The sequence below is a fragment of the Phoca vitulina genome, unplaced genomic scaffold (genome assembly GCF_004348235.1).
Source record: "Phoca vitulina isolate PV1807 unplaced genomic scaffold, GSC_HSeal_1.0 scaffold71, whole genome shotgun sequence".
NCBI lineage: Eukaryota > Metazoa > Chordata > Mammalia > Carnivora > Phocidae > Phoca > Phoca vitulina.
The window spans coordinates 1972217-1998506 of NW_022589774.1; the positions used below are offsets into that span (position 1 = coordinate 1972217).

At 37.6% G+C, this 26290-nt stretch overlaps 1 protein-coding gene across 5 annotated transcripts in view; it reads left to right on the plus strand.

The window, feature by feature from the left end:
* Positions 1-4459: 4459 nt before the first annotated feature.
* SYT14 (synaptotagmin 14) overlaps positions 4460-26290 on the plus strand; it is a 204858-nt gene continuing 183027 nt past the window's right edge. For 2 of the 5 annotated variants that reach the window (XM_032393164.1, XM_032393165.1), the window contains exons 1-2: positions 4460-4591; positions 17139-17186. In XM_032393164.1, the coding sequence (XP_032249055.1) occupies positions 4579-4591; positions 17139-17186 (61 nt within the window). In that variant the 5' untranslated portion in view covers positions 4460-4578. Of the gene's footprint in view, positions 4592-17138; positions 17696-26290 lie in introns of those variants that run through there. The other 3 variants (XM_032393166.1, XM_032393168.1, XM_032393169.1) reach the window with 3 other exon arrangements.

A 26290-nucleotide genomic window follows, 5' to 3' on the forward strand; every position in this document is an offset into this window, starting at 1 on the left:
TTGTCATTATGGGAACATCCAGCTGTGAAAAAAGGATTTAAATATAATCAAGTACTCCAACTTAGAACAAAATCATATATTTCTTTGTTGTGAATAAGAAGATTTAGCTACTGTAGCTTGTTTCCTACTAAGCATGTACTTGTTGGACGTTTTGTGTTAAATTAGTCTCTATGATTGGAAATTCTGTTCACTCCTCCACTCTAACAGGTCAGCGTTGTGCTGTGTTGCAGTTGTCTCAACAAACCACAGGGAACTGTTCCATGCATTTAGCCAATAGCAATACCTTCATTGATCAATAGGAAATTATAACAGAGATTATATAGGAGCACATCATATTTACAGAGGAAAGGGAAGAGAGTGTAGGTGGCCCTTCAGTCTGCATGAAAGGCTTCAAAGATGATAATGGCAGAAAAATATAGGGTAATAATTAGTGTCTGTGCTATTTACTCTCTTCTTTATTTCCTCTGGTAGAGCTTCTGCTCTCTTTAAAGCTTTAGGTGGCATGAAGGAAAACTACCATTTGACCTAAGTGAATATAAACAATTCTAAAATGTTCCATGTTTAGTTTTTTTGCAGCTATTACTGTGCTGCCTATAGTGGGATAGGGGACAAATCTTGAGGAAAATAATTGCTGGAGGAAATGAAAGAGCAAAAAGAATTATCCTGATTTCTTTTTATTTTTATCCCCTACTGGGAACTATCTCCCCCCACCCCGTCATCCATATAGGTCCCCATGGGACTGCTTTATTCTTCTATGACCCTGTCATTATGGCCACAGGATTTTTTTTGTCAGAGGTATGCACCCGACACAAGTTGGGTCAATTTTAGTACCTGGCCTCCTGGTTGGTCTGGGGCAGGATACCTTATTTAAATAGTATTAATGACACCCCATCTTTTTTGGAATTTGTGGACTCAGGGCCCAGAAATTTGGCAGAATCTGTGAGCCATAGAGCTTGCAATTTCTCAGGGGTCACGTTTTCCACCATAGGGATAAAGTTACCCTGTGGTGAGCAAGAAAAATGAAGCCAACATGCACAGAGAGGGGTAGAAAAAAGAGGCAGAAAGTGTAGTGATAGCATTCAGGCTCCCAAGTTCAGCCGATACTGAGGCCCAGCTTTATTTCTATACTTACATCTTTATAATTAACTTTCCATTTTCCTTAAGCTAGTTCAAGCTGAGTTGCTCTCATTGGCAAAGTTACCAGAGCAAATAACTAATATTATAACTGTTTCCATGACATTATGATTCATGAAAGAAATGCAATATTAATGGTTTTAACTAGATTTTTTATTAGATTCTTATATCCAGCTACATCTTAGATAATTGCAACCACTAACAAAGCTTAAAGTTTAAAAATGTCTCTTTTGCTCAAAGACTCAAAATCCCTGGGTAACATAATTTAATGCCTACTAAATTTTCCAAAACGTATTTTTTATATAGGTAATTGTTAAGTCTCCATTTCTATATATGCAACTATATATCGCTAGATAGTATTTTTTTTCATTCTTTTAGTGACTTTGGTCTTTTTCAATTGAATAGCTTAAGTTAAATAAACGAAGGTTCCAACTTTGAAAATAATTTGTTTCTAAAGAGTAAATTGGGAACTTTTATAAATTGGAATATGCTTTTCCATCAAGGTATTATTGCTATTAATGGTGGTAGGTGATTTTGGTTGGCACATTAACTAATGCAGGTGATATTACTTTTCACTCTCCCTTTGAGTTGGCCTTTCCACATAATCTCGGTACTTTCTTTACTAATGTTTTAGCCACACTGCTGGAAGGCACAAGCTTTGTTGCCCTCCTGGAAGTCAACTGTCATTTTAAATAATATTTCTATGAAATATTAAGCTGAACCTTAGAATATCAAGAACACATTTATATTTCCGAATCACAAAAAAAGGAATTACTTTGATTTCTTTTATTTTTCTTTTTCCATATCAGCCCCTATCTCCACAACACATGGTGGGAAAATTAGGTAATTGCTTGAACTGCATGTTTGGAAACTATTTGGCAAATTTATTAATAAGGAAGAATGAAGAATTTAAAATGCAGCAGTTCTTGAATATCCCCTAGTGCATAAAGGTATATAGACTAAACATAGTTTAGAGGTATAAGGTCAAAATTAGGAAAAATGTCAGTAGGTAGGATGGGTAATTAATAATATGTAAAGCATTTAAATTAAAATTGACACTTCCCAAAATTAAAAGTGTCAAACCCATAGCATACTTTAGAAATAGGAGTATATATGTATAAGAAGATAAATCTTAATTCCAAGTGGCCACTAAGCAAACTTAGCAGCTATATGAAATGTTGGAACGTTAAGGTAAGCCATATGATATTGTTCATGACTAGTCTCATAGAAAACTTCCAATTAGAAATGTGGAGAACACAGTTTTGTTTTGTGTTTTTAAAGGTAATGTTGGCAGGGGAGTTCTGTATTCTAATCTGAGGGAAAATGTCATCAGTACTGAGTAGCCTTGGTCTAAATTCCCAGATTTGACAAGTTTGAGACTCAAGTTCACTATACATACACAAATTAATTTTCTGAGCCAACTGTGGTGATATTAACCTGGGAATGGAAGCTCGTATAACTTGGTCATATATACAGTAACTTGTGTATTGGTGATGAAATAATGATTAAGTTTTTCTGGCTTTCTATACGAAATTCTTAAAAAGGTTGAACAATTGGATTACTCAGAGCCAGCCAGAAACCATGAACTCAGAACTGTCAGTTTCAAGTTCAAACTCATGCTTTTGAGTTCAAGACTTTTTTTTTTAAAGATTTTATCTATCCATTTGACAGAGAGAGAGAGAGAGAGAGCACAAGTAGGCAGAGTGGCAGGCAGATGGAGAGGGAGAAGCAGGCTCTCCGCCGAGCAGGGAGCCGGACGTGGGGCTCAACCCCAAGACCCCAGGACCATGACCTGAGCTGAAGGCAGCTGCTTAACCGACTGAGCCACCCAGGCGACCCTCGAGTTCAAGACTTTTTAAAAAGGCAGTTACCTGGAGAACATATCTTTGGCACTATACATCTTTTGCCTGCAGCATGTAGATATCTATGGTAAACACACACACACAGAGCTTTCCTGAAATATAGACATTTAAATATTTTCTGGGTCAAATTCATTTGTTCCTTCAATAACAACACTTGCTTGTAAACAGCTTTTAGCACAGTGCCTGGTTCAATACATATTCACTGAACTAATGAAAATGGTAAAAAATGAATGTCTATTGAACATAAGCTGTGACTGAGGGAGAGATTATATAAAAGCAATGAAAGACAGTTTCTGCTCTAGATTTACAGTCCAACCTCACTTACATAAGTGCAAAATCTTGTCTTGTGTCATCCCCAATATAGCTGTTTTGCACTAGGAGTTAGCATTTTGTCTGCATGGTGGAATCAGTAACTCCCTATTCCTCAATGTTGTTGATTGTCCGGATCCTCAGAGTAACCAAATTAAGTTGTGAGTTGGGTAAATGGTTGAGTGTTTCAGGCACTTCAGGCAAAAATTAAGGGGCCAATTGTTGCTGTGTTCCAAGTTGGCCTGTGACTGTTCATAACACCCACAGGCTTGCAAATTTAAAATCTGTCAAAACGTGTCTGATCCCTACTTTTGTATGGCCTCCAATGTGTGTTTATAATATGTAGATAAATGTCAACTCATATTTCCAAGGTCAGGGTGGTGGCAAGTTTTATCAGGAATTTGTGTGTGTGTGTGTGTGTTTACCATAGATATCTATGAGATGAAGGTAAAATATGTATAGTGCCAAAGATATGTCTCTCCAGAGAGAGAGAGAGAGCGGGAGTTGGAGGGAGAGGGAGACAGAGACTGAGAGACAGAGAGAGAAACGGAAGCTGCTGTCCTTAGGATGCCTTTCTCCTGTTTGCTTTTTGCCAACTAGCTATCTCTTCACCCCACAGCAGAGATCTGAGGCGAGTACTTGGCTGATTCAGGCACAGCAAGACAAAACCAAAACAGACCTTCAGATTACCAAAATAAGTAGTCACTGGGTGGGAATCCCTGAGCCCAGTCTTCAATTGAGGAGACCTGTCCATGGTCCTGACCACATCATTTCCCTACTCCCTTTCTTCGTCGACTACGGATGCCGCCAGCACCTGAGGAGCGGATGCCTCCGCCGTGGTCCTGGGCCCGGAGAAGCCCCGGGCCGAGGGGGTCAGAGCCGCCCGCACATGCTCAGTGCGCCTCGGGCCAGTCTCGGGCGCGGGTGCCGGGGATCCCCGGACTGGGCACCTGTTTTGAATCCCGGCGCGAGGCTCTGTGGGGGTGGCGGTGTGGGGGCGGGGCGGCGTCACGTGCTGGCGGCAGCGGCGACGGCCGAGGAAGATTCCATTTCTTCCGCGGCCAGCAGTCGGGCGCACAGGGGGCCCCTCCCCCTCCCCCGCCCCGCCCCAGCCTGCCCCGCCCGCGGCTCCCCTCCGGGCCGCGCAGCCGGGCGTTTGCGGGGCCGGCCCCGCCCCTCTGGCTGGCGGACTCGGCGCGTCCTTCGCCAGCGCGCCCGCACGCCCGTCCGCCGCCCCCGCCATCCAGTTGGTGCGGTCCATGGCGAGCACATCATGGCGATTGAAGGTAAGTGGAGGCCGGCCGCGGTGTGGGAGGAGGGGGAACGCCCAGGTAGCCGAGCTCCCAGGCGCCCGGGAGGCCGTGGCGCGGGTGGGGCACTCGCCTGCGGGCGGGGAGCGGGCCGGCGAAGCATAGGGGTCCCGACCGCGTCTCAGGAGACGGGTGGGCGGAGCGGCGCCGCGGGTCCGCCGGCTCGCTCGCTCCGGCCCTGGCGGTCTTGTCGGCCTTAGCCCGTGGCCCGGCGCGGGGAGGAGCCGGTCCCCCTGACAGGTACCGTGCCTGGCGGTGCCGAGTGGGGCTCCGGTGCGGCCCTGCGGAGCCCGCGGGACGGGTCGGGGGAGCGTGGGACTGCGGGGCGTTCCCCCTCCACTGTGCTCCCCCCCGCACCCCTCCTCCCGCGGTACCCGCCTTGCTACCAAACTGGGAGTCCAGTTTTGCTGTCCCAGTCCTAACCCTTCTTAGTCCCTTCTCCGGAACTGACGCTGGGTTGCACTCTCCATCCATACCCTTCTGTTTGCTGTTGTAGGGGGCCAGGAAATTTGGGGTGAGGTTAATTTCCTCAAGCGTTTTTTTTTTTTCCTCCTAGCACTCAAAACTGCTTTTTTTCCCTAAGAGAATACATCTGAAATAACAAACGCACACTCTTAGAATCCTGCCTGTATTATCAGTCCACTAAGTGTTACAGTGTCAACAATACTCAGTGTTTTCAAAAAGTAGCTTCGTATTTACTGCCCAGCCAGAGAAGGCGGTTGGCATCAGAGTGTATTTTCCTCTTGTTCCAAAAATATCTATCTGGAATGAAGTGTCTATATTTTGCTTTGTTTTTAAGGAGGATATTGTGAAAATTAACATCACATGTCTAGGATATTTATGTGAAAGACTGCAGCATCTTCCAGCCCCTGTGAGACTCTTAGTTTAACTCAGTTGAAAGTAGTTTGTAAAATTTACCTGTATGGGCGCACGTGTGTACAGATTCACATCATCTGTAACAGATGTTCACGGTACCTCTAGCTATATAATCATTAGCTTAAATTTTGTGTGTCTTCCTCCTAAGTAAAACTTAAAGAGGACTTCCCATCTTGATGACTGGCTAATCACCAGTAGCATACATCTCTTTGTCAGATCGTGTGGCCTCCAAAATAACTTGAGCTTTGTGTTTATTTTTATTTTGTTTATTTAAGGGATTGATTACCTGTTATATGCAAGACGCACATTCAGACACATTTCAGATAACTACTTTAGCTAACGTGATGGAAAGCTCTTGGGAACAAGATCTGCTTATAATCTTTGATATTCCTGTTACCCAGAGTGGTACTTTCAAACTCTTTTCCTTACTATGCTTTTAACTAGAGGTTAAAAATACAGAAACCAAATCCACTGATTAATGTTTTGTACTTTATTTCTATAACCAATTTGTTTGTAAGTGTTTCTTAATGACATGGTAAAGCTAAAAAGTTTATGCAGAAGGTGAGGAAAAATTAGCCAGATAGCATCTGGATCTAACCCTGTAACTTCTAATTTCTTGGACTATTTTTACAATTTTTTCTCTTTTTCTCACTCTTCTCCCCCCACCCTACCCCCTTGCAGTTAAATGTGATTGATTCCTTTTTTTTTTTTATGTCAACTGATGGCTTTTTTGCTCTGCCTACTACTACTTGTATATTCAAAGAACAAGATTTTTGAAATTCTCATATCCTAGAGATTCTTACGTGTTTCAGATATTCATATCAATTTTCAAATACTTAAGCATTCATTGAAGTTTTCATAATATAAAGATCACGAATTATATGTTTTCTAGTTTGATAAGACACTAAAGTTAGTATTAGCATTTCAAATAAAGATGTTGGGTCAGGTTAATCTAACTGTTCTGTTTTTCACATACCAGAACCCATTATTTATACACACCATTCCCTTGCTGTGTTAGGAAGTAAATGAGCTTTGGATGAGGACTTTGTACTAGGGACATCTTAGAATTTTAGATGCCCAAGGGGGCATCTTATTCAACCTTCTTCCCAGTGAAGGGGCTCATAAAGCATGCAGTCCCTTCATTCACCTGTTAGTTCAGCAGCCTTAATGAGCACTAGCTGTACTCAGTGTTCTGTGCGGCCATAAAGATGCCTAAGACCACACTCCTTCCCTTAAGGAGCACACGTTTTAGTGGGGGAGACAGATAATTTTAGCCATGCAATTATAATATAGTGTGAACAACAAAAGATGAATCATCTTTTGTATAAAAACATTCAATGACACATGAGTTCAATGAAAATCTGCCATTCAGTAACTTCTGTCTATCTACTTATCCTAGGTCTGCCTTCTGGAGCAATAAATTAAAAGTCCACTCTTCCCAGTGTATATGACATCCCTTCTACCATTTGAAGACAACTTTTGAGCATTTTTTTTTTGCAGACAAAATACCCAATTTTTCCTCTGGATGGTGTGTAGTTGTATGTTTTAAAGTTTGAAATATGATAGCCATTCCATTCCAGTTGTATTGTCGAGTAACATGGCCTTTTTGGAACTGCATGTTAGCTCAAGATGAGGTTGAAATCAACCAAAACCATAGAATCTCTTCCACGTGGACTACTTTCAAATCAGGTGTCTTCAATCCCTTGCATAGCACACCAATGTTTTGAATCAAAGAACAAATCATTTGTATCTGTTCAGCATATTCTTATCGGCTGTAGCCCAACATTTTAGCCCTTGAGTTTAGATTTTTAAGTAGTAAGGGTTACTTTTATTTCCTCCTCTGTGTAAAACCCGTATTTTACATGCTAAGTAATCACTCATTTCCTCCTTTTATCAGACAGGTAACTGCTAATCAGGACTTCAGACAAATATGGTGGTGTTACCACACTGATCTAATATAATTAGTGAAGAAATTAGTCCTGTCTTAGGTTAAGGTACAATTTTGAAAAAGCATTTTGAAATATTGAGTAGTTCACAGAGCCTTATTGTTACCTAGAGGTCTGGTGATAACCAGGTTGGGAATCATTGCTCTACCCTAGCCTATCAAGACCTTTAGTTGCCGTCCACTGTATTAACTCTTATAATGTTGGCCTCTGTCAATCTCACATTGTTAACCATTTTCTGTTTTTTTTTTTGAAATTTTCTCCTCCTCTCTTGATTACTTACTTCTCAGTCTTCTTTTCATCTACGTTGCCTAATGTTCTTTGTGTTTCCATTCTTAATGCTGCTATAATTGCACACATTGAGTAATTTTATAATCACTTGTTTATATACTGCTCATCCTCTTTACATACTGCTATAATTGCACACATTGAGTAATTTTATAATCACTTGTTTATAATTTGTCTTCCTTGTCAATTCCTAGAGGGTAATGTCTTATTTTTGTACTCCTTAAATTTTGCACAGTATCTAAATATAGTATGTACTCAACAAATGTTTTTTGAATTGTTATAATGGAATTCTATACATTATCTACATTGATTGCATCCATTTCCCAGATGTATTTGACCAAAAACCTGCCATTCAGTAACTTCTATCTATCTGCTCACCTTAGTTCTGCTTTCTGGAGTAGTAAATTAAAAATGCACTATTTTTTTTTTAAGATTTATTATTTTAGAGAGAGGGAGAGAGTGTGCGCACACATGAGGGAGGGGCAGAGGGAGAGACAGAGTCTCAAGCAGACTCCCCGCCACGGAGCCTGACTCAGGGGCTCAGTCTCACAACCCGGAGATCATGACCTGAGCCAAAATCCAGAGTTGGACGCTCAACTGACTGAGCCACTCCAGGAGCCCCTAAATGTGCACTATTAATGCATGATGAGAACCAAGTGTTGTATGGAAGTGTTGAATCGCTATATTTTACACCGGAAACTAATACTACACTGTATGTTAACCAACTGAAATTTAAATAAAAACTTGAAAAAAATAAAAGTGCACTATGATTAAAGTAAACAGAATTTTCCTAACTTATGTTTTCAGATAGTTGTTAGATATCTTGCAATCTAAAATATTTAGTTTGGGACATTCAAAATGTCCCAAACGAAAATTGTCATTACAGCCACCAAATCCAGTTTCTGTACTCCCCACTCCATGCCGATTTACTATCTGAGTGATATTTTTAAATAACCAGGGATCTGAGATAGAAATCTGGAAATCAGCCCTGTCTTAAACTCATTCCCCCTTGTTGATCAGTAAGTCCTGCCAAGTCTGCATCTCAATTTACGATGTTTAGTGCTTACACTTAAGTTTATTCCCCCTCATTAAGAGGCTTGTATTAGTTTTCTAAGCTAGTCTTGTTTTTTTTTTTTTTTTTTTAAGATTTTATTTATTTATTTGACAGAGAGACACAGCGAGAGAGGGAACACAAGCAGGGGGAGTGGAAGAGGGAGAAGCAGGCTTCCCACAGAGCAGGGAGCCTGATGCGGGGCTCAGTCCCAGGACCCTGGGATCATGACCTGAGCCGAAGGCAGACGCTCAACGACTGAGCCACCCAGGCGCCCTAAGCTAGTCTTGTTTTGTTAGCACTAGTTTTAGGGTTCCTTCCAACCCATTTTCTGAACTATTGCTAGTTTTCTTTGTAAAATGTAGAACTAATATTTAAAACCTCAGGATAGAGATCTTTAACGATCTGACCTAAGCTCCTCCTTTATTTAGTCCACATCTTTCTGACTTGTCCGTAAGAACTGACATAACATAATAAAAAAAATTGTAAAAAAAAAATGAATTACCTCAATTATTAAAAAAAATAAAACTTAAAAAAATATCAGAACACTTTGCAAAACTTTTTTGCTGAAGTAAAAATATTCATCTTTATTGTTATTGTGCTGTATATTTAACTACTTAATCTTTCTGGGTAGTATTTTTTAAAGTTGTAAAAGAAGACTATATTAGAAGGAATCTGTGTGTGTGTGTGCGTATATGTATGTATACATATTTTTATTTATAAAGGCACTTTGTAGTTTACCACATACTTACGTGGTATGTACGTATGTATTTTTTAAATTATCAGTACAATTCTGAGGTGCTCTTGAAGGCTTGTTGTGACTCTAAGATTTCCAAGGCAGAATTTGGGCTTTTGAAATACTGACTTAAAAACCGAGTACAAACCTGTTACATTACGAGTCCTGAGGGAGAACATCACACTTCTTTCCTGCTTTCAGTGTTACTGTTAGAGAGAGATCATTAGGATGTAAGGGGGGGGGATATGATGAGAAAGGCACGCCTCTCCACAGTCTGGGGCAGAGTGAGGCAATTTATTGAACAGTTTTTTTTTTTTTTTTGGAGGATTTACAGTTCAGTTTAATCAACGATATTCCTAAAAGGGATATTTTGACTTTCAGCAGGAATAAAATTTCTAACGTTTTGCAGAGATTTAGGACATGTTTAGATATACAGTATATTTGTTCAGAGACCTCTGTCCGGGAGTACTTTGGAGTACTTTATCTACTTAAGGTTCCTCTCCTAATTCACAAACAAAATGAGGAAAAATTAGGGAACAATAGAGAAATAGTTGTATTAAGAAACATTTCATTTTTTGTTGTTTTAGGTAATATTAGAATGTGACAGTGCATCCAGCGTGGAAAGCAAGAGAACCACATGTTGGCTTATTTATTTGTTGAGTAATACTGTTTGCATTATTGCTTTCTTTAAAGTGATTGTAATGTTTTCCATAGCATATGTGCAGTAACGTAGTAGATTGTATTCCTGGATTTGATTTCCATTTAGCTGACTTCATTCTTTCCTCCCAAATCCTGCCTAGTTTATACCTAACGTGAAAGTGCCTATACAGGGAGGACCTCGGATTGAACAAACTGCTATCAAAACATGCTAAATTTCTGAGTAAGATAATTATATGCATACTTGGTATGTATATGCAGTAAAATCTTAATTGAAACCTAACAGATTGGAACCCTGGATTTACCTTTTTTAAGAGGGAGGAAATAGGGACAATACAGCAAACTGTCATCAGGGATTTATTTAAAAACAAACTTCCAGGATTCATATGTGCATTCAGAACATTGTCTTTCACATTTTAGGGCTGTATTAGAATTGATAATCACAGTAATATTCTGAATCATCAGGAGATAGAGGATTTTAATGAAAAATTATCTTCAGTATTCTGAACTTACTAATGTAATAATGCATATTAATAGCTTTAACAAATGATCTGGTGCAGTAGTCAAAACAAAAGGTGTTCTCATTTAACTAGAAAATTAAATTGAGTAGAATACCTTTTTAATGAGCATATACTTATTCAGAGTTTTATGGTATTATCTTAATGAGCTTCTAAACAGTCCAAAACATAATTAACTCAAAAACTGAATTAAAAGTTGCTCAGAAGTAGGAAAAATGGATTATGTTTATGAACAATAAGTTTACTTTTATAAGATAAAATTTGCACCTCTTGGAAAAAATTATTGAATAAATTCATAGGAATTTATATGGCTCAAAAGATAATGTATTTAGTGCATGGTTTGCAGATTATAAAGTACTCTAAGATATTGTTATAAAAAGAGATATAGTTGGTTATTCTGTGTGATGCCAGAGTGGTAGGCGAGTATGTGTCTCAGAATTCAGGCTGTTGTATAGGAATATTATACATAAAATGAGCTTGTAAAAGTAAATAGAGAAAGGACTTCTTCAGATTATTTTAACTCTAGTAATTACACAGTAACAACAAAAAAAATAAAGGAATTCTCATTTGGAAGGATAACTCCCAGGGGACTGGAGGCCTAAAAGTTGTTGTTTGTTGTTTTTTTTTTTAAAGAAAAATTCTAAAAAGGGGCACCTGGGTGGCTCCGTCAGTTAAGTGTTGGCCTTTCGGCTCAAGTCATGGTCCCAGAGTCCTGGGATCAAGCCCCACACTGGGCTTCGTGCTCAGCAGGGAGTCTCCTTCTCCTTCTCCCTCTGCCTCTGCCCCTTCCCCCCTGCTCATGCTCGCTCTCCCTCTCAAATACATTAAAAAAAAAAAATCTTTAAAAAAGGAGAAAAATTCTAAAAAGAGGACAAATTGAGTATAAGAAGATTAAACTTATTTGGGAATATTTACACAGGAGAGTGTTTGAAATTAACTAACAACTAATGCTGTAGAAGAGAAGAAAACATACAGAATCTTTCCTGTCTCCAGGTATAAATCTAAGTTTTCTTTGAATTTTGTATTCTACTTGTGAGGAATGCAAAGGGAATTACCATTTTTCGGGTGCTCACCATGGGTCAGGCATCATCTGTCCATTATCTCAGTCGTGGAGAGCAATTGCATGGCAGAGCTTCTTCTCTTGACTGTAGCAGACATCTGTTTTGTTAAAGTATCTTTTCAACATCTTTTCCCTACGCAGTGTGGACTTGGTTTCAGTATCCTTCTCAACATTGCCCTCCACTCCCATTCCAGCAGCTACTTTTAATCCCCAGAATTGGTATACAAAATGAAAGCTATTTTTCATCCTGGGGTTACCATTATTACTACTTTACAAATGAATTTAGTTATTTTTACTTTTTCTTATAAGCACAAGGTTCACAAAGATAATACTAGGTGATACTGTCTTTAAAATTGAAGCCTGGGGGCGCCTGGGTGGCTCAGTTGGTTAGGCATCTGACTTTGGCTCAGGTCATGACCTCAGGGTCCTGCTCAGCAGGGAGTCTGCTTGTCCCTCTCCCTCTGCCCCTACTCTCGCAGATGCGCACGCTCTCTCTCTCTCTCAAATAAATAAATAAAATCTTTTAAAAAATTGGAGACTGGCTCAGTTCAGAAACCATGATCTTTCCATAACACTCTGCTTTCAGTTAGGCGCCAAAATTGGGATCATTCCTTGCATGACTTAATTAGGGTCAAAACTGAAAGGTATCTAGAGATTAGTGACTGGTCTAAATGGGTTAAATTGGTTGGGTGGGGGTAGTTGGCAGCATTAATAGGAAACATTTGATGTTTCATGCTTATTATGTATAGCCTATGTGTCTGCTTAAGAATCAGCTATAACAGTTTATCAGGATAAGTGACACAATTTAATTTTTGACTAATGCATATGTTTTGGTGACATCTTTAGATAAGGTAGAATTTAAGGTTTTTTTTTAAGATTTATTTATTTTTTTAAAGAGAGAGTGTGAGTGGGGAGGAGGGTGGGGGGAGAAAGAGACAGACAGACAGACTGAGGGAAACAGACTCCCCACTGAGCTAGGAACCTGAAGCAGGACTTGATCCCACAGCCCTGAGATCATGACCTGAGCCGAAATCAAGAGTCGGATGCTTAACCCACTGAGCCACCCAGGTGCCCCAAATTTAAGGTATTTCTAAAGTAGCCTTGTGGTGTTTGAGAAGAAATTAATAGATACTGTAAATTGTAGTGACTTAGTTTATTGGTCAAAATTAACATGGTAGAAAAAATAAAGTCCAATTTTGAAAAGGACTCCTAGATCCATTTTAAATGAACTAAATCTTTAGGTTTAATTCCATTTTTGTATACTTGGGCATATTTTGATGGGAATATGACGTCACTGCGCATTTTCCTTCTGTAGGAGTATGGAAAAGTACATACTTTATAAATCCCTACCATTCCCCTACCTCTCCCACCCCTGCTTAAAAAGAAATTCCCATTTCTCAGGTACACTCTCAGTCATGTGCATCCATACACAAATACACACATTCATAGCATGTCTGCGTGTGCCCACACACATCTATTTCCTCTTAAACTATGTACTTACACCAATTGTAGAGGATTCTGCCAGTTTACATTATGCTCCTACATGGGTTTGCCTGAGGGGAAAGATGGTAACTTTGACTAAGCTTGTCATTTTCTGTCTATTTCTCATTTTCATGTTGCTGAGATGATTATTTCAAGAGCAGTGCTGGTATTATCTCTAAGAATAGTTTTGAGATCCTGACTTTTATTTAAATTACCTTAAAGGATTAGAAAACAATTTCATAATTTTTATTTTTTTCATAAAAATGAAGAACAGTCCATTTTTAAATTTCTTACTATATTAACCCTAGGGTCCCAATTATTTTTTCTGACAATAAACTAGTGACGCTGGGCAACTTAATGTTTAGTGCCTCAGTTTGTTTATTTGTAATGAGCTAGACAACTTTATTTCTGACTTCTGGTCACTTTTTATATTCTGTCATTCTCTTCTGGTCTCTAAGTCTTCATTATTGTTAATGTATTTGCAGTAAATTTGATGTGTGAAAAATTGTATAAGTTCATTTTGGGGATGATTATTCATTTTAGTAGAAGACTTCTTTCTTTCTAAAGAGATTGACTAATTTATTACTTTAAATAATCATTGCCCCAAATTGGCTCAGCTGCGGAAAACAGTATGGTGGTTTCTAAAACAGTATGGTAGTTTCTAAAACAGTATGGTGGTTTCTAAAAATAGAACTGTCATAAGATCCAGCAATCCCACAGCTGGGTATATATCTAAAGGAAATGAAAATAATATATTGAAGAGATATCTGTGTTTCCATGTTTATTGCAGCGTTATTCACAATAGCCAAGATATGGAAACAACCTAAGTGTCCATCAGCGGAAGAATGGATAGAAAGGTGGCATATGTATATACAATGGAATATTATTCAGCCCTAAAAAGAAGGAAGTCCTGCCATTTGTGACAACATGGATGGACCTTGAGGGCATTATGCTAAGTGAAATAAGTCAGACACGAGTGACAAATAGTGTATGGTATCACTTAAATGTGGAATCTAAAAAAAGCTGAACTTGTAAAAACAGTGGAATGGTGATTACCAGGGTGTGGGGGGTGTGGGGGAATTGGGGAGATGTTGTTTAAGGGTAAAAACTTGCAACCCATAGATAAATAAGTCCTGGAGATCTAATGCACAGTACAGTGGTTATAGACAGCAATTCTCTGTTATAAACTTAAAAGTTGCTAAGAGACCGGATCTTAATTGTGACTACCACAGACAAGAAGTGATAACTATGTGATGTGGTAGAGGTGTTAGCTAAGGCTATGGTGGTAATTGTATCGTGATATATAAATATCAAATCAACATGTACACCTTAAACTTACACAATGTTCTATGTCAGTTATAGCTCAATAAAAATAATCAAAAATCATTCTTCTATGCATTTGATGTGCATATTTGTTATATACATATATCAAGCCATCACGATGTTCACTTTAAATATCTTATAATTTATATGTTCAGCTATACCTCAATAAAGCTGAAATTTAAAAAAATCATTCCTCTTCTGCATTATGCTCTTAAAATCAGTAAACCATTTTTTGAATTGCCACCATATCTAAGTCAAGATATGCCTTCAGTGACTTGCCTTTTGCTTACAAATTTGATTCATTTGGAAACTTTTCAGATTTATTTTTAGAGATTTTAAAACAAGGCATGAAGTTTGTACAAAGTTCACTGTATCTCTGATTGAAAAAGTGTTTAAGCCTTTTGACTCCCAAACGTATTCATTAAAAACCTATACATTTAACATATAGAATGCATATTTCTTTTCCTTAACACTCTTACTGGTCTCTGAAAGGATTGGGGACAAAAGGAATATTGATTTCATTGTCCAATAATATAATAAAGTTTATTTAACTTTCTGTGTTTCTTTTGTACTTTTAAAGGAAGGTTTTTTTTTCTAAATTTTACTTTATTGACTGACATTTGTTTATCCTTAATATTCCTTTCCATTTCAGTAATAATAGTGATTGTTCTTGGTTTCTACATGTACCTCATTGAAATCTCACTTGGTTAGAATTTTGGTAACAAATACCAGGAAGAGTAGAGCACAGTCTTTTCTTTTTTTTTCCCTAGTTATGTGATTTTTGTGCATACTTTGACAAATTTGACAATTGTCAATTGACTCTATAAATTTAAAATACAGTAATTATTTGACTTAGCTTTTTATTTATGAAGTTCTTTCATTTGATATAGATAAATCAAATACTTTTAAAAGTGGGAGTTAGCTTTCATGGTCATTTTGTAGTTTTGAGAAAAGTCTTATGTAATAGTTTTTATATAAGTTTATATATATTATACAATATATATAATAGTCTTATGTAATAGTCTTATATAATAGTTAATACTGAGCCTGTACAAACTGTGCATTTATATTTAAGCTTAGTTGTGTATACCAAAACCTAACCAATTTACATTAAATAAGGGGGAAGTCTAGTTTTAATTACGGGCTTTAAAAAGTACAGTCTTATTAACATGAATTAAGTACATAAGGCAAACTACGCTACATTACAAGTGTTTTCTTCTGGAGAATAGGCCTTAATGACCATATAAGAAATATTTTTATGTGAAAACATCAGTGATGGCATTAGCGTATGTTATAGTTACGTTATTGTTAATTATATGATTCTTCCAAATTTCTTGAAAATAGTTTCTTCTGTGATTTGGTAAATTTTCTCTTTCTAGTTTTTGCATAGGGTCTTCTCAGTATTAAAGCTATGTAGTATATAGTTGTAGCTTCAGCAAGTGATCAGTGGTAGCCCACTGGTAATATTCCAGTGAGTAAGGTCTCACTGTATTTACACTGAGGTTTGCTGAATAATGGTTGTTTCATAATCATCGCTTTAAGTTAGGTATTTCTTCTTGCTGAGTCTGTCTTCCTGATAACCAGTGAATAGTCTGTAGTGTTGATAATAATCATAAACCTGGCATTGTTACAACCAAGTTGGAATATAGCTCTAACCTACTTTAGCGATAGAAATACTGTTTTATAGTTTTTTAGCTTACTTCTCAGATGACCTACTTTTTTTTAGTGGATATCATGGTTTTTACCTCTCATGTTACTGCTGTAAGGTATTTCTATTTTTTGTAACTGTTATAAGAAATACACTTAACTATTCGTAACTGTTCATAATCTTCTGTAATGAGCTAAGGTTAAATTATTTAATATTTCTATTATGCAAAGTTTAAACATAATTCACAGCATAATTATAAGGTCATGCGTATATAGAACACTATAAAGTTTCATTTAGCTTACATTCATATAAAGCATTGGCATTATGTTTCAGAGTGAAGGAAATCCCTATTTCTGTAGAGACTAGTAATATTACTTTTTAAATATTTTATGATAGAGTAATTTTTATAATCAAAGTAAGCTTTTGGTTAAATTTGTTTTTATCATACTATTTATAAAATTTGTCTTTTTACAGATTTATAAGAGTGGGTAGCTGAAGAACAGGGAAAAGATTGCATTTCATTTTATACTATATGAGTATATGTGTGAAAAAATATAAATAGGGCCTTTACAGGGTTGACCCTTCCATAGTAACTTACCTGTATATATTTAACCTCAGATCAAAAGAGCCTTCTCTCCTACGATGTTTCCTTCTAGATGATGTGAAGAGGTACTTAGGAAATGGTGATATGATATCAGCTCTTGAGAAGATTGCCGTTTAAAAATAACATGCTTAAATGAAGCCTCTTCATTCCAAGACTTTATAAGATCTTAGTTTATGGGTTCAGGAAAATTCTGGATCTCAAGTTATATAGTTGAGTTTAAGGAAAATTAGGAAACTCTTTTTCCTGAGGTCATTGGTAAAAGCTAATTTAAAACAGTTCTTTGTAATAGACTCACATTATTTTCTCTTTTTAACGTCTAACAAAATTTTTTTAACAGGTGGAGAAAGAACCTGTGGAGTACATGAACTTATTTGTATTAGAAAAGGTAAGTCAATGCTATGCATGGATATTTAGATACAAAATGAACACTTCACAGCATATGTTAAATTTTAGTAAGACGGCAGATAATTTGGACTTAGAAAGAATAAAATTTAATAAATACTAATATTTCTTATTTGTATTATAGACTTAAGTATCCACAAAGTGCATATTGTTTATTATGTGGTTACTGAGAGTTGTTACTTTATATTTAGTTTTGTTGGGCTGATAAAGCCTGGTTTCTAGCATATTGGTTATTAGACATGGTGAAGAGGCAAAGAATGGAGGGTTTGATTTTTGTTCCCTTTCAGAATCTGGAATCTGAGTGCATGCTGATCTCCCATTGACTTCTGTTCTATTACTGTACCCCATCAGAGAGATGTGAGGAGTTGGTTGAAATTCAAATCGGGATCATGTCCAAAGACCACAACATCCTTTGACACCAACAGCTGTCTATGCTTCCTTAGAAGGAGCCACCTGACAACTGGGTGGTTCAACAAGGTGGCCCCAGGAAAGGTAATTCAGTTATTAGGTGGGAGGCAAGGAATCAGGTATTCTCTAGATTTGGAAGAATCAGGAGAACCTTGGGAGTCCCCACATTCATGAGTAATGAGAAAACAGTGAAATGGTGTGAAGAAAGGAAAAGATACACCTGGGGAGGCCAGGGGAGAAAGTCCTCATAAATTTAGTACTCTTTTCTATTTTTAAACTTGGGAGACTTTATTTTTCTTGCATCTCTCTTGAAAACTGACTTGGCCCTCCCGAGTCTGGCCAGCAAGCAGCACTTCTCTCCCTAATAAGTCACCCTAAGGAGGTTTGAGGTGGCGTCAGTATTTGTGATACCTGATTGGCATGCCAGGGAAATGCCAGCGTATTTTCAGTAAGTCTCCAACAGTTCTGAAAAGCCTCGGCTTCTTTAGAGTTGAAAAAAATTTCTAATCCTTCTTAGGTGAATTTGTGAGACCATTATTAACATGGTCATACTATAGTTTATGTTTCACTACCTGTGATTGCTGTACATTTAAAAACAATCTCCCTCCTTGATTAAAGTGTCGTTTATAATCTACCTTTCCTCTGGTACCATGAAGGAGAAAATTGAAGTCCATTTCCTAAAATCTCAAATTTTTTATTATGATTTTCATGCTATAACCATTGTTGATTTGTCCTTCTTATCTAAAACAGGTGAGAGAGGGGGCAAATGTATACATTGTTTTCTTCCACTATGTAAATATTTTTAAAACTTCTTCTATAGTAATTAATCTGGAATTACGAAAAATGTTTTAAATAATTTTACAGTTATTAACTTGTCCCACCAAAACTTTTTAAAACACAGAATTTATTTGGTGGGATAGCAGAAGACACTGTACACATCACTTGGAATCAAAAGTTGTTAAGGCTGTGGTTAGGCGAAATGAGAAGACAAGAACAGAGGCAGCTAGAAGGTAGGAGAATCAATGTGCAGAGGAGAGGGTCTTTTGTGGCTACAATGGGAACATAAAGCCACAGCAGAGAAAATAGTATAGATAGGGATAGATGATGATCCGAACATACCTTTTTATTATGACTCTCCTTATTATTCTGTATTTATGTCTTAATTCCTATCCAGGTAGTTCGCAGATAATACCTTGCCCGGTTTTCTCTCTCTCAGTCCAGCTTTTTCACTTCCTTCTGCTTTTCATAGAATTTTAAATCTGTGATTAAAATTTATAAAAAATAATCCTACTGTAGCCATGTCATGGAAAATTTCTGAATCTCTATGTATGCCCTCAGCATTCAGTACAGTGTCCTGTTACAGTGGATGGATGTTCCATAAGTATTTAAATATTTCAAAATGAATGTTCAGAGCTAAAGCTTTTACATTTTAAGCTGGACTTTTGACAGAGTAGAGCATAAGAAGGTTATATAAAGTTGAGGAATTGTAATTAGTATCAGGGATTGTGGTAAAATGGCATCTCTGATGACATATTCGGCTTCTTTTTACCTGTTTGGCTGTCCCTTCTCTGTCTCCTTTGCTAGCTTCTCTCTCCCGTCAGACCTTCAAATACTGTAATGCATCCAAGTTTGGTGCTGGGCTTGCTTCACTTTTCCATCTTTTCCCTCTATTTGCTTTAATTTAGTTCTCTCTTAAATGCCACACAAATTTATAAATCCAGCTCTGAGCTGTCTTCGAGCTCCCTGTTCTTCCATCCTGTATTTACTTGATCTTTCTATCTGGATGTCTGCCAGAAACAAAAACTTGGCATGTCTCAAATGCAAGTCTTGATTGTCTCACACGAGCCTGTGCTTTCCTCAGTCTTCCTCATCTCTGTTAATAGAAAGCCCAGTCTATCCAGTTGCTCAAGTCCGAACTTAAGAATAACTGTTATTTCACTCATTCTGTCTTTCTTATTTAATATATTAGCTGGTTCTGCCAGTTCTACCTTCAAAATAGATTTTGAAGCCATCCTCTTTTTTCCATCCTGCTGTTATCCTTGTAGCCTGCATTTCTCTCTTCTCTTGCCTAAGCAACTGTAATAATTTTCTAACTGGTTTCCCTACTTCCACTCTTCTCTCCTTTAGTACATACCAATGAGCCTTTTTTTTTTTAACCCAATGATCTTTTTAAATATAAATGAGGTTTATGTGTATTAATGTATATCAGGCTTTAAATATATGTCCTCTTCTGTGGATTCCCATTATACCTGGCATAAAATCAGAGAGCCTTACCCTGATCTATAAAGCCTTACATTGTAGCATCAACTCAAAGTCCAAAACGTCATCTAAATATCATCAGCTCCTCATCTAAAATCATTTATATCAGGTGTGGGTGAAACTCTGGGTATGATTTGTCCTGGCTCAAAATTCCTTTCCTATCTGCAGACCTGTGAAACTAGCAAACAAGTTACCTGCTCTCCAAATACAACGATGGAACAGGCATAGGATAACAGTTACAGACATTTCCATCCCAAAAGTGAGAAAATGGAAGGAGGAAAGGAGTCACTGGTACTTAGCAATTTTGAAACTTGAAACTGGGAAAAAGCTTTAGGTTTCAAGGCCTGGGAATCACACTGTCTAGCTCTTGACCCTGAAGTGTGAGGCTCCACCCTCTGGGTTTAAGTCTCTACCCTTGGAGTCATCCGTCCTTTTTCCTGAAAGCTAGTATATGTTTGCACTGGTTTTCTGCCTGTAGAATTATGTTAGGCCATCAGTCTTGTCTTTTGTCCTCTTGACCCTTTCAGTTCAAGCTGGCAGGATGTATATATAATATTCTCAAAAACCTCGTGAGTCTTCTCAGTATGTCATTGGGATTCATTCTGTTAGACAAGGTGCTCCTCCACAAGTCTTTCTTGGATTACTCAATCTCTTTCTTTGGCTTTTTCAGATTGGGGTTCAGGGGAGTAGTATGTTTAATCTGTTCAGAGAGCCCTCTGTGTCACTGAATATTTGTTTTTTTGAGACACTGGCAAAAGGATGTCTAGCTACACCCTTGGTTCCAGAGTGTGCTTTCTTGATGTTGAATCCCTAATTTTAACATAATTCACAATCTGGATAGGCTGAGGATTTTCCAAATCATGAAGTCCTGGTGCCTTTTTACTTAAAAGTTTTTCCCTCAATTTATCCGTTTCCTCCCAAGGTTTACTAAAAACAGCATGAAGAAACCTGGCCATCCTTTCAGCACATTGCTTGGAAATCTCCTTAGTTAAATACCCAAGTTCACTGTAATTTCCATATAACTGAAGGACACAATTTAGCCAGGCCCTCTGCCACTGGGTCATAAGGATCTCCTTTCTCTGGGTTCCAGTAACCTGCTCTTCCTTTCTTTCTGGCTTCTCACCAGCAGCACCTTTAACGTTTATGTTTCCATAGTGGTCCCTTTATGACTGTTTAGGTCATCTGGATCTAAGACCGTATAGGTTTTTTTCTGCCATGCACCTCATTTTTTCCCCCCCTCAGTCCTCACTAGCAGAATCATTAACACCTGTGTTTCTACTAAAAGGCAATAAATATTTCTCAAGGCAATTTAGGCTTTTTCTGTCATGGTCCCCAGAATTCTTCAGACCTCTCCCCATTGCCTAATTCCAAAGCCACTTCCGTGTGTTAGGTATTTGTTAGAGCAGCACCCCACTTTCAGGTACTGAAATCTGTATTCGTTTCCTACGGCTGCTGTAACAAATGACCACAGCTTTGGTGGCTTAAAACAGCACAAGCTTATCCTCTTACAGTTCAGGGGACCAGAAGTCCAAAGTCAGTTTCACTGGGCTAAGGTCAAGCTTTTCTTTGGGAGGCTCAAAGGGAGGCTCTCTTTCCTTATCTTTTCCATCTAGAGGCCACCTGTGTTCTGTGGCTTGTGGTCCCTTCCTCCCATCTTCAAAGCCTGCCACTCCCCAAAGGCTGCTTCTGATGTTCTATTTCTTTTTTCTCCTACTCATTCAGATTGCCTACCTCCCTCATCTAAGGACTCTTGTGATTCCATCAGGCCTAGTAGGATAATCCACTCTAATCTCGCCATCTCAAGATCCTTAACACAACGAAATATGCAAAATCCCTTTTTGCCATTTTGGGTAATATTTACTGGTTCTGGGGATTGGGACATGGACATCTTTGAGAGGCTTTTGCTCAGCCTGATACACTTACATAGTCTGAGCCCTGCCCACTTCATGTTTTTTGTATCTATGTATACTGTCTCTTACCCACTATGCTTCAGCTATGTTGGTTTTATTTTTCTTCATTAAATGTCCAGGCTTGTTTCTGGCTAAAGATTTTATTACAGGTTATTTTCTCTGCCTTAATACTCTCCCCCACCAGCTCTTTGAGTGACTGACTCCTCTAATCCTTGAGGTCTCATTCCAAGTGTTACTTTCTCAATTACACATTTCCTACTGACCATATCTAAAGTAGCCCTTTCTATTCTTTAATCTTAATGATATCATCCTATCCATTTAGTAACATCTATCTTAATTGGCGCTTATCACTTAGATAGTTACTTACTTTTTTGCGGAGGAACTCTGTGTCCCTCCATCAAATATAAGCTCTAATTGGGTAGGAGCTTTGATTGATTTGTTCACTGATGTCTCCCCAGTGCTGAGAATTACATAGAACATATGGTAGATACTTAATAAATGTTTGTGGAGTTAATGAATGAGTGATTGAATTGGATTTAGCTGAATTAATCTTGAATAATTTTATTCGGTGCTTACCAGTTAGGAGGCATTTATTGAACACTTTCTCTGTGCAAGTACAATCCTAAATGTAATGACGATGAAGATTTCTTTTTTCAGTAATATTTTAAACTAGATAATATAAAATTTTCTGCAGTAAAACACCTAAAAACACTGGAGAAAATATTAGCATATATACCTTTAAATGTATTTTTAAGCCCAGAGAAAAGTTAGGGAACCATCAGAGTTAAAAAAATATGGAGGCTCCTCAGGGAAATACAAATCAAAGCCATGTTGAGATACCATTCCACCCCCACTAGGGATGGCTAAAATCAAAAAGACAATAACCAGTGTTGATGAAGATGTAGAGAAACTGGAACCTCACACGTTACTGGTGGGATTATAAAGTGCTACAGCCACTTTGGAAAAGAGTTTGGCATTTCCTCAGAAAGTTAAACATAGAGTTACCAGATGACCTGGAAATTTTATTCCTAGGTATATAACCAAGAAAATTGAAAACTGTGTTCACACAAAAGCCTGTATTGTAATAGTCATAACATCATCATTCATAATAACCAAAGTAGAAAAAAACCTAAATGCCCACGAGGTGATGGATGAATTTTGTTGACTAAACAAAATGGGGTCTATCCATATAAAGGGGTATTATTCAATAAAAAGGAATGAGGTATTGATACATGCTACTATATGGACAAACCTTGAAAACATTATCCTAAGTGAAAGAAGGCAGACATAAAAGGCCACATATTTTATGATTCTGTTTATATGAAATGTCCAGAATAAGCAAATCCATAGAGACAGAAAGTAGATAGTGGTTTCCCGGGGCTGGGAGAGAGAGGGAATGGGGAGTGACTGCTGATGGGTACAGTTTCTTTCTGGGGTGATGAAAATGCTCTGAAATGAAACAGTGGTAATGGTCGCACAGCTCTGTGAATATACTGAAATCCATTGAATTGCACACTTTAAAGGATGGAATTTATAATGACTTATATGTCAATAAAGCTGTTTTTTTTTTTTTAAACCCAGGAACTGAAAACTAGAGCTATAGGTTCACAGCCATAGACTTCTCATATGGTGGCCAGTAGGCCAAAACCTAACAGATGATGTAGATACCGTGTGACTTTTTAATCTCCCCTTAAGGAGGCACATGGTATCACTTGTGCTGGACTATCTGGGCACAAGCATTGGCAGGCCTGCCTGGGTTCAAGGGGAGGAGACTCTTCATGTGAGTAGCGCCAAAGAATTTGTAGCCGTTAAAAAAAAATCAATATCCTATATGCTTATGTTAGAAAAGAAAAGAATGCAATTTATGAGACAGGCATTCAGTGTAAGAAGTTAGAGCTATCTTCTCATAAGCTATGAGAATGTCGAAAGAAGAAAAGAGTAAAGATAACACCAAATTAATCAAATAGAAGCAGAGATACAATAAAGATAAACAACGAAAATGCCAGTACTTTGGAAAGGTTTATGAAATAGATCTCTAGTATGGCTAATTAAGAACATAATACAGAAGCCACAAGTAAATCATGTTAGGCTTGTAAAAGGGGTATAATTGCACCTACAAGTGAGCTTTCAAATATCCTAAAAGCATTAATGACTTCTTGTTAGTAAATTTGAAGTTGTAGATGAAATGGACAATTTCAGAGAAAAATATAATTTATTTAATTTATTATTTTTTAAAGATTTTATTTATTTATTAGAGAAAGAGCAAGCGAGCACGAGCGGGGTGAGGGACAGAGGGAGAAGCGACTCCATGCTGAGCAGGGGGCCTGATGTGGGACTGGATCCCAGGCCCCTGACCTGAGCCGAAGGCAGCCGCTTAACTGACTGAGCCACCCAGGCGCCCAAGAAAAATATAGTTTAAACTGATAGTAAAGTTAAATTAATCATAAGTGGGTTTTTTTTTTTTTTCAGGAAACAGCCATTCAGTTTTCAAAGAAAAAAGGACCCAATCTTGTGAAAACTGTTCCACTGACTAAAAGAAATGGAACATTACCCCAAATTACTTCATGAGACTAGAATATAATCTTGATACTAATCCAGAGTAGTACAGTATGAGAGAAGGAAATACATGTTGATCTTACTTAGAAATATGAATGTAAGAATTAGCAAAACAAATCCTGCAGTGGTTTGAGAAAAACATATAAACATATGACAAGTTGAATCATTCCAAGAATGTTGTATGGGAATCTGTTCATAAGGTTTACCGTGTTGATCATGTGAGCATCCCAATAGAAGCATTTGATAAATTTATCATTCACTTATAATAAAAGCTCTTACCCTAAGACTATAAAGAAACTTCTTAAACCTAATAAAGGGTATCTGTCAAAAATAAGTAAGCAACTAAATACTTAATGATGAAATACTAGAGGCACGAATGTTGCTATTTAACATCATACTGGACAGTTTAGCCAGTAGTAAGCCAGGACAGAGAAATAGAAAATATCAGTTTGAAAATGAAGGGATAATGCTAATATTATTCATAGGTGATGTTGATTATCTACACAGAAAATCCAAGAGACTTTATAAACAAATTAATAGAATAAGAGAGTTCAGTAAATTTGATTAATGCAAGATCACTATATAAAAATAAAGTAACATTTTTATATGTAATAAGCAACAAACAATTAGAAAATGCAATAAAAGATCTCTTTTAGAGTATTGTGATATCTTTAATATACTCAGGGACAAATTGAATAAAACGTGTATGACTTTTATGAAGAAAATGAAAAAGCTTTATATATAGACTTAAAGAAAACATGTAAATGAAGAGAGAAATAATTTTTCCGAGTAGAAATATGCAGTATGTTTAAATTGGCAGTACTCCCCAAATTAATTTATAAATTTAATGGAATTCTAATCTAAACCCCAACAAGAATTTTCAGGGAATGTACAAGTTATTTCTTAAATGTATATGGCAGAGCAAATAGCCAAGAATAACTAAAATAGCTTTGAAGTAAAGGAATGTAGTAGGGGGTATGTATTAATTAAAATATTCATTTGGTTGCTCTATGAGAGATTAAGTGACTGAACAAGAAAGGTTTATTTCTCTCTTAATGTAGAAGTCTAAGCTGATAGGCAGAATGGAGTTAGCTGATTCTACTTAGTGAGTTTCTTCTGTCTTGCTCTGATGTGCTCCAGGATGTTGTCTTTCTTGGCATGTTTGAAGTTACCGTGTCCACATTCCAGTTGCCAGAAAGGGAAAGGGAGAAAGCAGGTCTTTTTTTTTTTTTTTTTAAGATTTTTATTTATTTTTCAACAGAGAGACAGTGAGAGAGGGAACACAAGCAGGGGGAGTGGGAGAGGGAGAAGCAGGCTTCCTGCAGAGCAGGGAGCCCGATGCGGGGCTTGATCCCAGGACCCTGGGATCATGACCTGAGCTGAAGGCAGACGCTTAACGACTGGGCCACCCAGGCACCCTGAAAGCAGCTCTTTTTAAGGCCGTGATCCAGAGTTGCAAACACGTGACTTCTACTCACATGTCATTGGCCAGAATTTAGTCACAGGGCCATACATAGCTACAGGGGAAGCTGAGACTAGTTCTGCCAGGTGGCCCTTCACACTGAATCCGGGAAGTTGATTCCGTAACTAAACGAGAGAGAAAGAATGACCTTGGGTGGCAGGTAGCCATCTCTGCTTCAGGGATTTGCCCTGCTGATGATCCAGAGCTTCTTGTAAAGTTACACTGATTAAGATAGTATGGAATTGGGCCAGATGTAGGCAGATAGTCTAATGAGACATGATAAAGAGAACAGAAGCAGATACTCTTACACAAGGAAGCTTAGTTTACGTGAAAGGTGATACCACAATTCAGTGGAATAAAGATGGACTACTTATTAAATGATGCTGAGAAAATTGGTTATCCATATAAAAAAAATAAAAGTAAGTCTGTGTTTCATGCTGTAAACTGAAATACTATTTGAATTAACTTTAAAAGTTTTAAGAGAATATTTGA